This window comes from Mus pahari, chromosome 3, assembly GCF_900095145.1.
Source record: "Mus pahari chromosome 3, PAHARI_EIJ_v1.1, whole genome shotgun sequence".
NCBI lineage: Eukaryota > Metazoa > Chordata > Mammalia > Rodentia > Muridae > Mus > Mus pahari.
The window spans coordinates 62,248,159-62,265,192 of record NC_034592.1 but is presented as its reverse complement, the minus strand read 5'-3'; the positions used below and the strand labels follow the sequence as shown (position 1 = coordinate 62,265,192).

Sequence of the window (17,034 nt, the reverse complement as noted above, 5' to 3'; positions counted from 1 at the left end):
TTTTGATGTGTTCTTGGATTCGGTTTGCGAGGAATTTATTGAGTATTTTTGCATCGATATTCATAAGGGAAATTGGTCTGAAGTTCTCTTTCTTTGTTGGATCTTTGTGTGGTTTAGAGCCTGAACTTTTAAAGAGGCGTTTAACTCATATGGCAGAGCTGTTTTTCAGAAGTGCTGGACCAGTGACTCCCCCTTGAGATACCTGAGGATGGCTATTTCCATACTATTGCCAGCACCTATTACTTATGATCGTAATTCTTGCAGCTACAATATAGTAGACTTTAATGATTTATCATGATAATTTGTATATTTCTTGATGACAAGTGTAGTAGACATTATTTTCTCCTTTAAAGAAGTGATTTGTGTTTCTTGTCTTTTTGTAGCTGCCTGGTTTTGTCTTCGGCCATTCTGATTTTAGAGATTTCCTTCCCTGGTTAGAATAATGGCAATCATTATAAACACTGCCAATGATTTGGGGAGGGATATTTTGCCTTTTATTTCCACTGTTATCCATTCTTAAGATCTTGAGTTTGCTACCTAGAGTCTTTGTGTTGTAGTTGCATAAACAAAGCTATAAGCTTGATAAAGCTTTTTCCATTCATAATATTCATTGTAGGGCATTGTTGCATTAATTAAATATTAATGACCTAAGTATAGTTTCCATAGTCTTCTTGGTTTCAAACCCTACTGGAGAATGTTGCTGGAAAATGTAAAATAATATAGTTTATTATGCATGTCATTTCTCTTGTATTTTGGTGCTTAGTTATTTTTGGAAAATGAAAAAATAGCGATAAAATAATCCCTTTGTGTTCTCTGAATGGAAACTATAATTTCCCTCACTGTTTTCCTAAGATTATGATCTATTGTCTATAATCATCTAAAAAGCACTAAACTGAAGTCTTAAGTATTGGAGATACTTTCTCTTGTGCACTTAATGAGTTTTTTGTTTTTAATGCTGAAGATGAAATAAAAAGTTCACATAAAAGGTTCAAGAACTCTAGTTTGTAGTATATGGAAGGCATGTGTACCGTTTCTTATACAAAAATATTTAACAGCTTCCATTAGGACAGACAGACAGTGTGTTTAAGTAGATATTTTTTTTTCTGCATGGGAAGTATAGATTAGTGGGTGGTGATAATGGGGAGGGTGGTACGGATTGTTACCAAATGCAACAGGGTTGATACTGCTGTCCAGAGAAGAGAAATGGAGGTTTCAAAATTTGCTCAGTTGTATGACGTCCCTCTGCCTGTACATAGTTAGCAGGGTTTACAAGTGGGTAATTTGAGATTAATGGTTCCTTTGGAACAGAGAGGGCATTTTTGAGGAAATTTGCCTGTCTTTGAGAGTACAATAACTAATGATAAGCTTGCTTCTGGAATGTTACATTTGAAATATATTAAGAATATTTAAGTTGAATGCCTATGGGCAGCTGGCAATGTACAGGGATAAAAGCTTGGTCCCAGAGAGACAATGTTGAGAATCATCACAAAGATAACTACTGAAGACAGCCAAGAAAAAGAGACAAAGAAGGGCTGGGCCTTTCTTTGTCAATTGGTAAATGTCCCACAGACATACCCAAAGACCAACCTGATAGAAGCAATTCCTTAATTAAAGTTCCCTCTTTGCAGGTGGCTCTAGATTGTGTCGAGCTGACAAAAACTAACCAGTTCAGCCATGTAGATTACACAGGGTAGATGGGAATAACAGCATCACTTGAAGAACAACATTCTCCTTTGATGAGGAAGAGGAGGATGGAGAAGATGGAGACAATGAGGGAAGAGGGAAGGACATTCAGATCCATCATAAAGGATGGGAGTTCTGAAACTCAAGTGAGCCTCTTACCTCCACAGACAAAGCAACAAAATATCGACATCAGATATCAGCAAGTTTGTCAAGCATCCAGAATTCTCATTTACCACTGAGGATCAGGCAAATGGCATGGCTACTTAGGACATGGTTGGGCATTCTGTTGAGAAACTACGTATACATTTACAATATAACGCAGCAGTCACACTCCTATTTATCCAGATGAGCTGAAAACATACATGTGGGCCAAAATTGGTACATGAATGCTTATAAAGGCTGTACTCATAATTGTCAAAACTTGGGGACAGCTTAGATACCTTTTAATGGGTGAATGGATAAATAAGCGTTATTACAATTGGGTAATGGAGAGAATACTAATCATTGATTAAAAAAAAAAGAAATGAGATTATCAAACCAAGAGAAGGCATAGAGCCACTGCAAGTACGTATTCCTAAGTGGAAGAAAACATCTAGAGAGCATATACATGCAGTGGTGCCAACTCTGTGATAGTCTGTGGAAGGCAAAGCAGTGAGTCTATAAAATTAAAACAAAATGTCAGGGATTTGGGAAGAAGAACCAGTTGGGGTGAAGCATTGAGGGTGTTTTTGCAATAATTATTCTGTATGATACTGTAATGGGCATATTTATTTGTTACAACAAAAACAATGATGAACTGAAACACTATCTTCAACACAGAGAGACATTGAGACCGTCTATAAAATGACAGCAGCCAGATATAAAAGGCCACAGAATGTATAATTCAATTGATAGGAAGTGTCTGCTACTTTAGGAGTAGGGACTATAAAAGTTATGATACTAATAGGAAGAAATGTCAAGACATGTTACAAATGTAAAGAAAGCAAGTACTACTAATCAGAAGAATGTCTATATGTAGATTATGACATAGTTAGACCTTTTCTAGCCTCAAGCATGGAAGTTCTAAATTGCTCTCTAATGCATCTTCCTGCAGTTTTCCCTGAGCTTGGTATGTGAAGAGTGACAGTCATTACCTTCATAGCCAGGACTCAAAAAATGCCAGGACCAAACTATACCTCAAAGCAATTTCCTACAAGAGCCGTGACTTATAAAGTTAGACGGATGAAATATGTAGGTCAAGCTGCTTATAAAAATAACCTTGGCAGAGCTGCAAGGTAGCCTGTCTTGACACTTTGGACAGGGGGAGGAGGCCAAGATCACTAAAGCGTTAACATTTACTCATCTTAGACAAAGCAATTGTGTCTTTGAACCATTAAGACTGTATTAAACCGACAACTGCTAACCATTAAGTAAGCTCTTATAGTTTTTAAACGTGGAAAGTAGTTACTCATGGGAGAGCACAATGGGTGTTTGCTAAGCATTGGCAAGTGATAAAGAGACCGTTAGAAAAGTAAATGGAAAAGACGATGGTATCAGATTGAAAATTAGATACCCAACAAATGATGCAACATGGGGCATCTCAGAGGCAGTCAAATGAATGTTCATTAAGGCAACACAAGTATTGATCATAGTTGTTTAGGGGCTGTTTTATAAAATGAAATCCATTGTTGTGTGAGTAGGGGTAAATGTAAACTTCGATCGCTGTTAGCGAGCATGCAGATTGGCAGATTCTCTTTCTGGAGGATCACTCAGCTCCAGCTATTAAGAAGGTTTTAGACAGGGACAAGAGAGAGAGATGGCTCAGTAGTTAAGAGCACTAGCTGCTCTTGCAGAGGACCTGAGTTTGATTCCCAGCAGCCACATGGCAACTCACAACCATCTGTAACTCCAGTTCCAGGGAAGCTGATGTCCTCTTCTGGCCCCTGCAGACAAAAGGCATGCTTGTGATACACAGCTATACATGTAGGCAGAATTCTCACATACATAAAATAAAATACAAATAATGACTAAAATCTTTTAAAATGCACACATTTCTTTATCCTTAAACTTTTACCGTGGGACTATGCTTAATAGAATAGCTGTCTACATGCCCAAAGATATATTTGTAAGAAAGTTCACAATAGTTTGTGTTAGAAATTTTTGGAAAAATCAAAGTCTCTCTGCCTAAGATATTCTAGAGACCAAGACGAAGAATGCTAGTTTTGTGGAAGGGATGTGAACATTTCCAAGATTGAAGGGATGTTGTAGAGAATCATTTATTGTATAATTCTGCCTATGTTTATAAAACCACCCAAATAAGATGCTATAAGTTTGAAGTTCATTTACAAACCTGAGCTATGCTGATACAGCAGAAAGCATCTATACTGTTCTTTTTTCTTTAGAGTTCTCTAGATTCGTTTCTTCATTCCTGAACTTCCTATATTCCATTCTTTCTTTTTCACTAAATTTTATGTGTATGTGTGTTTTGCCTACATGTTTGTGTAGCATGTGCCTGTAGTAGCTGAAGAGACAAGAAGAAGGTATCAGATCCTCTAGGATTGGACTTACAGATAATTGTGAACTACCATGTAGGCACTGGAAATCGACCCCAGGTCCTCTGAAAGAGCAGCCAGTGCTCTTAACCACTGAGCCATCTCTCCAGCCATTCAGTGTTCCATTCTTTGAAAAGACTATGACCATGTTCTACTTCATGAAAGTGACGTAACTACTTTCATTTTCCAAGAGCTATTTTTTTTAACATACTGTACTTGGAGAGTTTATTTAATATTTGAATTATAGCTCTTTGAAAACATACCCACTTCCTAATGAATGGGCTGGGACTCAGTAAAGCTTTGCCTCCCAGTGTCTGCTGGGGGCACGAAGAACTCTGAGCATAATTATTTAGCATCAGTGATACAGTTTCCAAGCTGTTTTACCCTGAAAAAATGAGGTCCATAAAGGTCCTGGCCCTAGAACCCCTGGAAATCCCCAATGTAGACATCCACCAGTCTTTAATGATGCATATTTGGACTCAGCCAAACCATTGGGCCTTAATAGCCCTTCTCTGTGGTTTGTGAGTTTAAAAGTGCTGGCTGCCTCCTGTCTTTCTCTGGTACCAATGAAAGGCTCTGTGCTAAGATTTCATGCTTATTAATGATATTTTCATGACTTTCCAAGGCTGATGTGACTTTTTACAATGTTTAATGACTTTCAGTTTAGCTCCCTTTTGGAGTGGGATGTTGTAAAGATTAATTAGCCAGCATCCACAAAGTGCTTTCAAGCAGAAAAGTGCCACACAAGGGTGTACAGACTCATTAGCTTCTCCATCATTAAAGCTCTCTGGACCTTTTGGCATTCGGAAACTGGATGGTGAAGGCTACATCGAGATTTTTATTTTTTATAAATAAGAAAAAGAAGGGACTTCAAGAGGAGCAGGTTAGAATATAGCATGGTTGTTTCGTTTGGGGTTTTTGTTTTTATTTGTTTCTCTTGTCATGCTCTGGGATTGAAAAGATCATATTTTTCTGCTGATACCACTTGTTTCAGTGTTTTTCTTATTCCCTCTTTTCAAAACCTATATTTTTCCTGCATCTCCTGCACATTTATTTAGAAACTCCAAGTCAGGCTTGGGATGTAGAGGTTAGTAGAGAGTTTAATTACCAGGCAGGAGGAGGCACGGGATTAGATCCCAATATCACATAAAATCAGACTAAATAGGAGATTGTAAAGAATAATTAACATGCTTGTAATGCCAGCATCCAGAAGGTGGAGACAAAAGAAATAGGAGTTCAAGGGTATCCTCCACTATGTATGGAGTTCCAGGGTAGCATGAGCTATGCATCTTTGTCTCAAAAATAAATGCAGAAACAGAAACCTTGAGTCATGCTCGTACTGGGTATTCACAGTGCAGTCAGGTCTGGCCTGAAGTGCTGGGCTGTCACACCAATGACTGACACAGTATAGAACATTCCCAGTGCTCATAAAGAGCCCTGAGCAGACTTCAGTGAGTCACAAAAGTATAATATTGTCTGTAGCCACAGTAGTTATTGGCCAATGTGCAGATGCTCCCCGGTGGATATTTTGGTTATGTCCTAATAGTTATTATAAATTGAATATATCCTAACTCAAAAACTCATTTAGTAGACCTGGCTTCCAAGACATCTTCTTAGCAGCACGGAATATTATAGAAGGTTGGCTGTTAACCCCTTCATTCCTGGGGCTAACTGGAACCTTCAGCTCTATCACAGAGAGTCTTGTGTAAGATATAGCTGTCCTGGGAGAAACTCAAAAGTCAAAGTGGTTCTACTTAATGTATATAGTTTGTTTTTTATTTATTATTATGTATATGTCTCCCCGTGTGTGATATATAGTGGGTGGGAGGCATCCATGTGTGATTTGTGTGTGGAGACACATACAGCACAGTGCGTATGTGGCCAAAGGACAACTTTGTAAAGTCAGGTCCTGCCTTTCATCTTTATATGGGTCCAGGGATGGAGCTCAGGTCATCAGGCTTTGGGGACAGGTGCTTTACCCATGGAACCAATTTGCTAGGTCCTAGTATGTATTGAACTGGCATCACTAAGAATCTGAAAATTACACTAAGTTATGGACTATAATATATTGATTAGTGGTTCAACTTATTATATGATTCAGTTAAGCCTTTGACTGAGCCTCAGAAAGTACAAATGGCTACCAACTGCATTATTGTGTAAGAGAAACTAGACAAAGGCAAATTATCATTGAAGAATTAGATTGATGGCTGCTATTTTTTTGTTGCTAGCATCAAGTAGACTTGACGTGGAAAAGTAAAATACCTTTTAAATATTAGGAGAAAAAAACCCTATAAACCTATAATTGTAGACCCAACTGAAAAAGAAAATCAAAATGACCACCACCAATACTAAAGGATATTCCTGTAAATTTTCCTCAAGAAAGAAAGAACAAAAGGATGGCAGTAGGGCTGGGGAGATAGTTCAGTGGATGAAACATTTGCCACACACACACACACACACACACACACACACACACACACACGTAAGAACTAGAGTTTGGCTTCCTAGAATCTAAAAGTGAGGAAGGTGTGGCAGCCTCCCTGAAATCCCAGACTACAGAGACAATGACAAGAGATGTTGAAGCAGGCTCTCTCCCTAGACACAGTGAGCTCTGGATTCATTTGAGAGACCCAATCAACGACAAAGGAGAAAAGCAATTGAGGAAGACTCTAGGCACTGAACTCAGGCCTCCATGTATACCTCTACATACATGTGTGCCCCACACATATAAACATGCATACATATTCAGAGGCTACATACACAAATACATGCAACAAACATTGAAAGAAAGATGGAAAGAAGGAAGGAGGAAGTTCACTCTAGAGAGCAAAAGTTGGCTTAACTGTAGGCAACTCTAAACAAACTTTGACGGATGATGTTGTTGTTGATGATAATAATAATTATGATGTGCAAAACAAAATAAAAGTAAGAAAAAAGTAGCATGCAAGTTATTAAAGTAGCATTGAAAGTTATAACCTTTCAAGGTTTCTTTTTTTTTCTTGGAAGAAAACCAAAAATAAACTGGATTTGGTCAAGTTGAATAGGAAGTTTCTAATTTAACTAAGAAAATCAGGAATACAGTGTGGAAAGGGGGAAATAAGAGTAAAACAAGAACCATCGGCTTAGGAATTTACAAAAGGATGTGTGTGTGTGCTTAGGAATTTACAAAAGGATGTGTGTGTGTGTGTGTGTGTGTGTGTGTGTGTGTGTGTGTGTGTTTGTGTGACAGGTTTAGTAATCAGTCTTGAGAGCCTTCCTCTGTAAATACCAAGTAGCTAGCTAATGAATGTACAGTTGTAGGAAAAGAAAAAGAAGAACAACAGTGCTGTCCCGGTGGTGTCTGAATGGCTGTTTATGGCTTGGTATAATACAGTGTCCCATGGCAGCCTCACTTACAGATCACAGGTAGGGAGTTATAGCGCCTTTTAATGGGTAGCAGCTGCTTGCAGATGTTAATTTTATTTCACAGTAAACAATTCTTCTCCTTGATTCACAAAAAGGCATTTCTATCTCCCAGGGCTACTCACTACATAACAGTTTTCTACTTGACTTAAGTGGAAGTAATTATTTTTGTAAGGTTCGATTTTCAAATAATATTTAAATTGAGATTTATAATAATATATGATGCCAAGATGGGTCTGAGATATTTAAATGCATTATGCAGAGAAATACAAATGTATAGGAAACTCTAATAAATTAATATATTTTCTTTTGAGCTATGTATTTTTTCTGAGATAGGTTCTCAGACAGCTGGGCATTGAACTCACAATCCTGTCTGTCTCTCCTGTGCCGACCAAAAAAACAAAACAAAAACAAAACAAAACAAAAAAAAATAAAAAAAAACCAACTCGTTTCCAAATTAAAAAAAAAAAACATTAACATTTTGCTAGACACAAATAGATAAGGAAGGTCATAGGGGGAGGGAGGGTCATCCTAGGTGCTGCAGATGGTAGAGAACACAGTGGAATTGGGGTCTTTGTATGTAATTTGGGGAGTGAGCCAGGATGGGGGTCATTTAGTTTTGCTGAATCTTAGACTGTAGAAGATACAGCTATAGGGTCAAATCTTAGAAAGTCTTTAACTCCAGATTGGAACTTACATCTTAGCCCTTATTGGTCATGTTCCATGGTCTTTGTCATCTCTTTGAAAGAATTTGAACACATAGAGTGTATAGTGTAGAAGCTAGGGAATATAACATGGTAAAGTGGGAACACTCTCAAAGGGTGAGAGCGAGCAACGGTCAAGTGGACCATTTGGAGGAAACACTTTTGAGGGAGAGACTGGACAATGGCAGAGAAACCACAGTGCAAACCCACATACTTAGGTAGCCTTATACATTGTTTCCTAAGGAGTCTAGAAAGGGCCACTTCCTGTGGGATGGTTTGCTGTGTGGGTGACAGACAGGTGCATTGAGAGAGCAGTGGTGCAGCTTTGTTCTTTACTAGAAAGCCTCTTAAAGTTTCATCTTTCTGGTAGTTTACAATAGCAAGTCTCCAGACCCTCGTCTTTGATCAGTAACTAAGTCCCACAGTTTCATTCTGTTCTAGGTCTTACACGCTGCTGGTTATGAGGGAGAGTCCATCTTCAGTGCCTTTCACATTTGCTCATACTTGACTTAACTACCTAGCTCCGGTATTGCATGAAACTGAGCTTGTTAGTAATCATTTTAGGGCTATAGTTAAAGGTGGAAGAAGGTGTCAGTGCGACTTACGGAACCTGCTGCATCATTAGCACAGTGTCTGAGAAGGCAGCCAGGCAATTCTTGCTAAGTTAGACTGATGGGGAGCTCCCAGGTACAGGGAGTCAGGATGCTGGTTTTGCGTCCTGCTTTTGTTTGGATGTTTCAGCAGGAGCAATAACTTGACAGATCAGAGTTCACAAAAGAAGACAGCCAGCCAGGGTTCTTTTGACATTCAAAATATTGTGTTAAATGCTTCATAATTGGCTTGTATTAGCAGGTTGTTATCTTTGACCTCTGCTGAATTTGAGCTTCACTAAGATGGGGTGGGGGGTGGGGGTTCTGTGTATGCGAACACAGTCCATGAAAGTGACATCTGTTGGGTGTTTCAGGTGGAGAATTGTGGAGTGGCTTTTCCTGAGGTTGTGACAATATCATTTACTGGTAAAGACTAAAATTGGGAGAGACATTTTAAAATACAGTGGCATTAATTGAAGGACTAAAAGAACTAATCCTGCCAATGTGATTTATGTGTTTTTTTTTAAATACAGTACAACACACACACAGAGAGAACACACACACAAAACCACATTATGATAAACAAAACAACTGTTTGAAAATTCAAGATTTTCAGTTGCTTTTTTTTTCAGAAACAAAAGTAAATAAACAGATTTTCCATTAATAGGCAATGGGACCTTGGGCTATTCTCAAGCTCTCGCACAACACAGCCTCGTTCTTGGTGTCTGACCCACTTTCTGCACCACAGGATCCTCACCCACTGGCTCTGCTTTGACAGTCCCTACTTACAACCAGTTCTGTGTTCCTGCAACATTGTGCCTCTCATTTAGCAGGTCATAAATGGTTTGTCATTTCCTTTACAGTTCCTCTTCTACCCATAGAAGTATGATCTGACCCTAACATCCTCATCTGGGGGTGAGGTTGGGGACTGCTGGTAATCTCTTGTAAAGTTAGAATCTGCATGAAGATTCCAGTCTGACCTCTGTAATCATCTTATGGCATTTCTCAGGGTCTATTTCTTGGTTAGGATTGGTTTTGACCCATCAGCTCAGCAACTCACCTGAGGGCAGGTTATCCCTAGAAACCTTTCTTCTCCAGAACCAGTCTCTCAGAACCTCTCAAACATCTAATCCCTGCCTCTTCTCATGCAGCAGTTAACTGGACCATCACAGTAACCATGTGAGAGATGCATATTTCTCTGAGAGGCAGGTCCCTCTGAGAGGTAGAGGTGAAAAGAGTAGGTTTCAGCCTCAAACTGACTGAATTAAATAAGAAACTTAGCGCCCCACCTCCTACTATCTATGTGGCTTTGTTGATCATTAAAAGGTCACATTCTACTCCACTTGCAAGGACATATTTCTAGAATGCTGGCAAGAGATACAAGACTCCTGGTTCCATGACAGAGACTAGTTTATTACTAACAGGAAGAAAACGATGCAGTTCATTGGCATTTGTGCTGGGCTCTTAGACTTAAAACTGCACGTGGGGCACATGGCCCTGCAGGAGCAACCTCAAACTCAAGGCAACTGAATCTATCCATCCAGTGGGAGAAATCATCTTTATTATATTGGATAGCAAATAATTCTGCTTTTTTTACTAGCAAGGAGATGGTGTCTCTGCCTTCGAAGGGCATTCATTGTGCAAACATCCTTGACAGTGCAGCACCTCTGTAAAATGTGCTGACGAGAGGGGGAGTGGTGTGGGGAGGAGGGGAAAGCCATGAAGAATTATCTCCCAAGAGCATTTGGTACGCTTACAAACCTCATTCCTCATCTTACAAAAGTGCAGCTGCTGGTAGAATGCATATCTGTGAGGGTCAGAGAGAGCTAATTCTTAGAGAAGTCTGAATGTCATGCCTGACCCCCAGAATCCTGCCTGCCCCATTGATAGAAGGACTTGGTCTATGTCAATTCCTACTACAAGTGATGTGGTTTTTTTAGTAAGATGCAAGCATGTTTATTAAATTCTCTGTAACCTCTAGCAAATATAGTATTATATGGCTCATTGAAATTTCTAATTATTATTTCTAATTATTTGAGCCACAAAACATTAGAACTACCATAAATTTGGTCTCATACAGGTAAGGAACTAGGTTCAGGGGTTTAAGTGAATTGTTAAATTTCATACTGAAAGCTACGAAAAGGACAAAAATGATGTGACTTAAGATTCAGATTCCTCTAAGAGCTGGAGAGATGGCTCAGCAGTTCAGAACACTGGTGGTTCTTCCGGAGGACCTGGGCCCAGTTCCCAGTCACCTGTAACTCCAGTTCCAGAGGATCTGACACCCTCTTCCGCCCTCCCTGGGCATCAGGCATGTATATAGACTTAAATATGGACAAACGCTTATACTCATAAAATAAATCTAAAAGTCTGTAAATCTTCAGAATTTTAAAAATTACTCATGAAGCCTGGTAGAAGGAACTCAATATTGGCATCACAAGGCAAGTGAAGCAAAGCTTTAGAGAACAGTTCACGCGTTCATTGTTCTACATTGTTCTTCCTTCTCGCTGGACTTACAAACCACCTTAGACATGCTCCAGAGGCAAACATAATCAGAATAAGTGATAGAGGGTAAAATAAGCAGTTTTCAAGGTCAAGTTGTACCTTTTAAGTTACTCCATATTATGGAAGACTGGGTTTTCAGTTTGTCTTTACTGTATAAAACAGTATCTTTATTTGTTCATTTTTTATTTTATTAGATATTTTCTTTATTTACATTTCAAATGCTATCCCGAAAGTTCCCTATACCCTCCCCCCCCCCGCCCTGCTCCCCTACCCACCCACTCCCACTTCTTGGCCCTAGCATTCCCCCGTACTGGGGTATATCAAGTTTGCAAGACCTAGGGGCCTCTCTTCCCAATAATGGCTGACCAGGCCATCTTCTGCTACATATGTAGCTAGAGACACAAGCTCTGGGGGTACTTCATTCCTCCTTAGAATATGGAACAAAATACCCATGGAAGGAGTTACAGAGACAAAGTTTGGAGCTGAGACGAAAGGATGGACCATCCATAAACTGCCCCACCCAGGGGTCCATCACATAATCAGCCACCAAATGCAGACACTATTGCATACGCCAGCAAGATTTTGCTGAAAGGACCCTGATATAGCTGTCTCTTGTGAGGCTATGCCAGTGCCTGGCAAACACAGAAGTGGATGCTCACAGTCAGCTATCAGATGGAACACAGGGCCCCCAATAGAGGAGCTAGAGAAAGTACCCAAGGAGCTGAAGGGGTCTGCAACCCTATAGGTGGAACAACAATATGAACTAACCAGCACCCCCAGAGCTGGTGCTCTGGAGAGGGTATAGGGGGCTTTGGGGATAGCATTTGAAATGTAAATGAAGTAAATACCTAATAAAAATTGAAAAAGGAAAAAAACTCCAGTATCTTGCCCTGAGAGACTCCATTTTACAATTAGTCTCTGACTCTATCTTGAAGACAGAGGATGATCCTTCAGTTGGATGGAGCTGTGTATAGGACCGTCTGTCTGATACCAACCACGAATCAGACATGCTATTTCTACTGGGTTTTAGAGAAGTCCCAGATAAACGTCTCTTATTCCTCTTATGCTGCAAAAAGTTCAGGGAACTAGTCCATTTAGTTTTTACTGGGATATTCCATCTGCCAGAAATTGGATGATCTGAGATAGGCATGCGCCTCGGATTTTGACATCCTGTTGAGAGTTTCTCAAGGTCAGGCCCAGCACAGCTGGCTATTTTTAACCCTCGGAGGAGAAAGCATTCTCCTCATGGGTCCCGAGCCTTTCCTCAGGTTGCTGCAGAGCCATTCCAGTTTGCGTTCTTGCCTAATCATATCTACCTGATCCAAACGGATCCATTAGGTCTTGAGCCTAAGTTCCCACTAGACCTGTTCTAATAGGCATGCTTAAGTCTGGTAGCTGGCAGGACATGCTGTGATCACTTTTATAGACAGGCATGTACACAGGGATTCACTCATGTCCTGCCTACCTCTAAGTATGAATGTGAGTATGTGCCTTAAATTCCAGGGACACTCCATTTCTCTTCATTATTGTTCGTTTTTCAGAGTTGGACTACAAAACATGATGGCATGGTTTACCTATTATTATATAGCTCTTGGAATCTTTGGTTTCAGTTCTGTTATGTTTTCAAAACTGTGACCTTCCCAGTTAAAGACTAATGTACACCATCTTAATGTTAACTCTGAGAAATGTGCCCCTAAAGCTAAGCGTGTTAACAACTCAACGCCTGGCTCATTCGATTGAAGTGGAAAAGCCCCAAAGGCAGGAAATGTGGGTTTTGGTTAACAGTGGAAGCTCTAATGCTCTGAATGCTTTCTGTGCCCCAGGTTATGCAGATGTATCTTCCGTTCTGTGGAATCGCCATATCTAACGCTCAGCTCTTCGCTGCCTCAAGGAAAGAATATGAAAGAAGCAGGGTGAGTAGCTTCAAGCTCGCCGTCTCCCTGGCTTATGTGAGTCACTCCATCTTTTAAATGATCATTGTCTAGTCTGATCATCTAGGATGATCATTGTCTAGTCTGAAGATCGTTCTTGTTTGTGCAATCCTGGAACAACAGGGCTGAAGATCCTTTTAAACAATACATGAGTTATGGTTACAAGAAAATACAAATTTTCTGTTGTTGTTTCTGGGAAATAGAACTGGTTTCTTTTATAAAGGAAATTAACCCACGTCTATACTGTGTGGCAGTGCATAGTTATTCTTGGTGATCTTAGCTTTGAAACAGCAGCATTTTAGTTTAGTTCCTTCAAGGGTCATGGTTTAATATAAACATGATTTCACTCCTTGCAGATTCTTTTTCTGAGTTTTTCTAGGGGAAGGAACCCAAGGCATGTAGGACCATCAGAGAAGCACTGTTTTATAGGGACATGAGAGACAATGATCTTATATACCTTCAGGAACTGTAGACTCACAGTAAAATGTACCCACGGACTCATACAGGCTTAAATTACCAGCCAGAGATTGAAGTTCTCTCTCTCTCTCTCTCTCTCTCTCTCTCTCTCTCTCTCTCTCTCTCTCTCTCTCATTGTTGCCACCCAGAAACAAATTCAATAAGAAAAAATAAGAAAATGTTAAAAATGGATTAAATCCCTCAGCCAATGAAACAGATTAAAGTGTATTTACAAAAGCATTATGACAGCGACTATTTGATAGTAAGTGTATGAACACTTGCTGACCACACAGCCATCTTCCTTAGCAGGGTATAGCGCGCCCTTCCTCCACCTGGGTCTCCTGTTCATTTTAGAAGCATTTCTTGCTCGGATATTCTTTTTATTTCCTATTCCAGTGATGTCTCTGTGACTTCCAGATAACAGCCTGTTTGTTTCACCTTATCACACTCCTACTCCCCGTCCTCGGTTTCCAACGACTCCTCTCCCTCCACCTGCCAACTGCCTCACACACTCTTCAGGACCCAGTGCATCTTCCCCTCCCCACTTACTGTCCTTCCTTGTTCTAGTGCAGGTACCCACTACGTCATTATAATATTTGACGATGGCCCTCTTCTATAATTCCCATTATTCCTTAAGGGAAGCTTCTTGTACTATGACAGTCCTTTCATCCTTGTGGATGGCACAGTTTACTTATTCATTGAACAAATACATATCGTGTGGTTCTCATGAGATACTGTCTGTCCTTACAAAGCTTACTAGTCTAGTGGGAACAATGGCTAATAAAAAAAGAAAAAGAAAAAAACACACCACACAATGTCAGACAGTAACAAGCATTATAAACAAAGACAAAGGGAGAGAGATGGACAGACACAGTTATGGTGGGGTTAATTAAGCAGACATTTATTTTCGGAGCTGATGGGAAGGTGTTTATAGGGAGTTGATAGAAGGAGAATGAAGTGAGAGGCCCAGTCACTGGAAGACCTGTGCAAAGTGTCCAGACCATGACACAGCAGGTACAAAGGCCCTGTGTTGTTGGTGGATAGGGAGACTTCAGGAATCCGAGGAGAGGATGAAAGACAAGCCAATGAAGATAAGGAACTGAACCCAGGGCTACAAGGGAGAGAGGCCTGTGGGCAGGTCAGGAGCTGTCCATTTTAAGGCGCCTAGTGGAAAGCCACTAGGAGATTTTGAGCTGATTGCAATTCCTTTCAAAAAGCAAACACCCTGACCTCCTTGGAAGCAGGGAAGGACTGGGGAGGATGGGATAATGGGCAGGCGACAGAAGACTGGGAGGGAAGCCAGAAGACTCCATTGAGGTCTAGAGACAAGGTGGCTGGCATTAAAGTCATAAGAAGTGAAGAACCCCTTCCAAATCCGTGGCAACACATTCAGGGCTTGCTGATGAGGGGGACAGCGAAGGAGACTTTGGGCTTATGCACAAGTTTGTGGACTTGGAATATGGAGCTATACTTGAGGGAGTGTAATATTAGGGGTGGAGATTGTGTAAAGCCAGGAGACCTGCTGAGGTAATCTGGGAAAAGTGTATGGAGAAGAAAGCAGAGAAGAGGAGGATCCAAGGGTCAGCTCAGGAGTAGAAGGGAAGGGGGCACACAGCTGGTTTACACAGAAGTGATGTCAAGAAGCAGAGCCCGCCGCCCTCGGAACCGCTCCCACAGGCTCTCCAACTGTTTGATCGTTCTAGATGTGCCCTCTTCTCCTCTCCCAGAGCTAGCCTTTTTGCTATTTGTAAAATCTTTCACCATTCGTTAGCAAAGCAGCAATTTTTAATTAGATAGAATAAAATTGCTATAATATGATTTGTCAGTGCAAGACTCCAGGGGCATTAATTTCTCCTTTGAGAGAAATGTTCTTGTGGAGAAGGTCCAGAGGCTCTCCACGCAATCATAACAAATTGAAAAGTTAAATAATTGTTCTGTTAATATGATCCATCTGAAGAAATAATCTGAGTGATTAAGGTAATGATGTTTCCCTCTTAATAACAGTGAATTTGCTTGCAATTACTCAGACGATTGTCTCCCTTTGAAAAATTATTTCTTTTATTTTTTGAGATTACAATTAGATCATTTCCCTCTTCTATTTCCTCCCTTCAAGCTTTCCTGTATATTCCTTCTTGCCGTCTTTCAAATTTATTGACTAATTATTGTTATGTACATATGCACATTTCTCAATACATAAACACAACGTGCTCAACCTGTATAATGTTATTTGTATGAATGTTTTCATGGCTGTTTGGTACTGAATAACCAAGTGTGGGTTTTTCCCTGAGTCAGAATTGTCTTCCATTTAATGTCTTTGACCATGAAGTTACAGCGCATTGAGTTCTCATAGCAGTTTGCTGTCCAAATGCCAAAGAGATTGGCTTCAGTTAACATAGTATTTGCAATCCAATGTTTCTCTTAGCTTTGGAATCCTGGGGCAATATGATCCTTATTCTTAACCAGGGTCTTTCTTCAGAGAGAATGCTCCCCAGGAGATTCTGTCCTGTCCACATCCTCATCGGCTAGATTCATCTAACGGATCCCTTAACTAATTCAAATGCTTTTCTATCTCAAGGGAGTCAGAGAAGAAGTTTTGTTTCAGATTATTTCAGGATAAATCAAATTTCAGGACGAGCCATTCCTGCAGTCGAAAATCAGCCATGCCCCTGGGCTGTTGATTAACATTATGATGCATAAATTTGAACCTGGGTATTCATGGAGTTCTTTTGTGAAAGGTCATAGGCAAATGAACAACTTGTCTAACACTACTAAATAAAGCACAAGCCAATCCAGTGAATTCTCTGAAGATGGCTCTGAAAGAAACTGAATTTCTGCCACCTATAAATAGCCTAATTGTTCTGCAAATTCTGAAAAGAAAAAAGTCACTAAAACTTCCTAACAAATATTACTTGGAAGCATAAATTGCAAACTCCCCTTGGCTACAGAGAATAGGTTACTGCAGCTTAGTTTTGAATTGAGTACACAGTGTTCAACTTGTAATTTAATCTTTTCCATTAATTTATGTGCTTTCCAACCTGCCACCTTAACAATAATTTTAATGAGGGTTTCTTTCCTGAGATGTCCAGTAATATCAAAATGTTCTAGTAGGCAGTTGGGAGTGAGGCAGTATTTCTTCTTGTATAGAGAGATTAGTGTGAGGATACACAAACACACACACACACACACACACACACACATATATATATATATATATATATATATATATATATAT

The 17,034-nt window shown here is 40.0% G+C and overlaps 1 protein-coding gene across 1 annotated transcript in view; it reads left to right on the top strand.

The window, feature by feature from the left end:
* Pde11a (phosphodiesterase 11A) overlaps window positions 1-17,034 on the top strand; it is a 342,530-nt gene that overhangs the window by 100,638 nt on the left and 224,858 nt on the right. Inside the window, exon 3 of the mRNA XM_021192546.2 lies at window positions 13,239-13,328. Within this exon, the coding sequence (XP_021048205.1) occupies window positions 13,239-13,328 (90 nt within the window). The remainder of the gene's footprint in view (window positions 1-13,238; window positions 13,329-17,034) is intronic.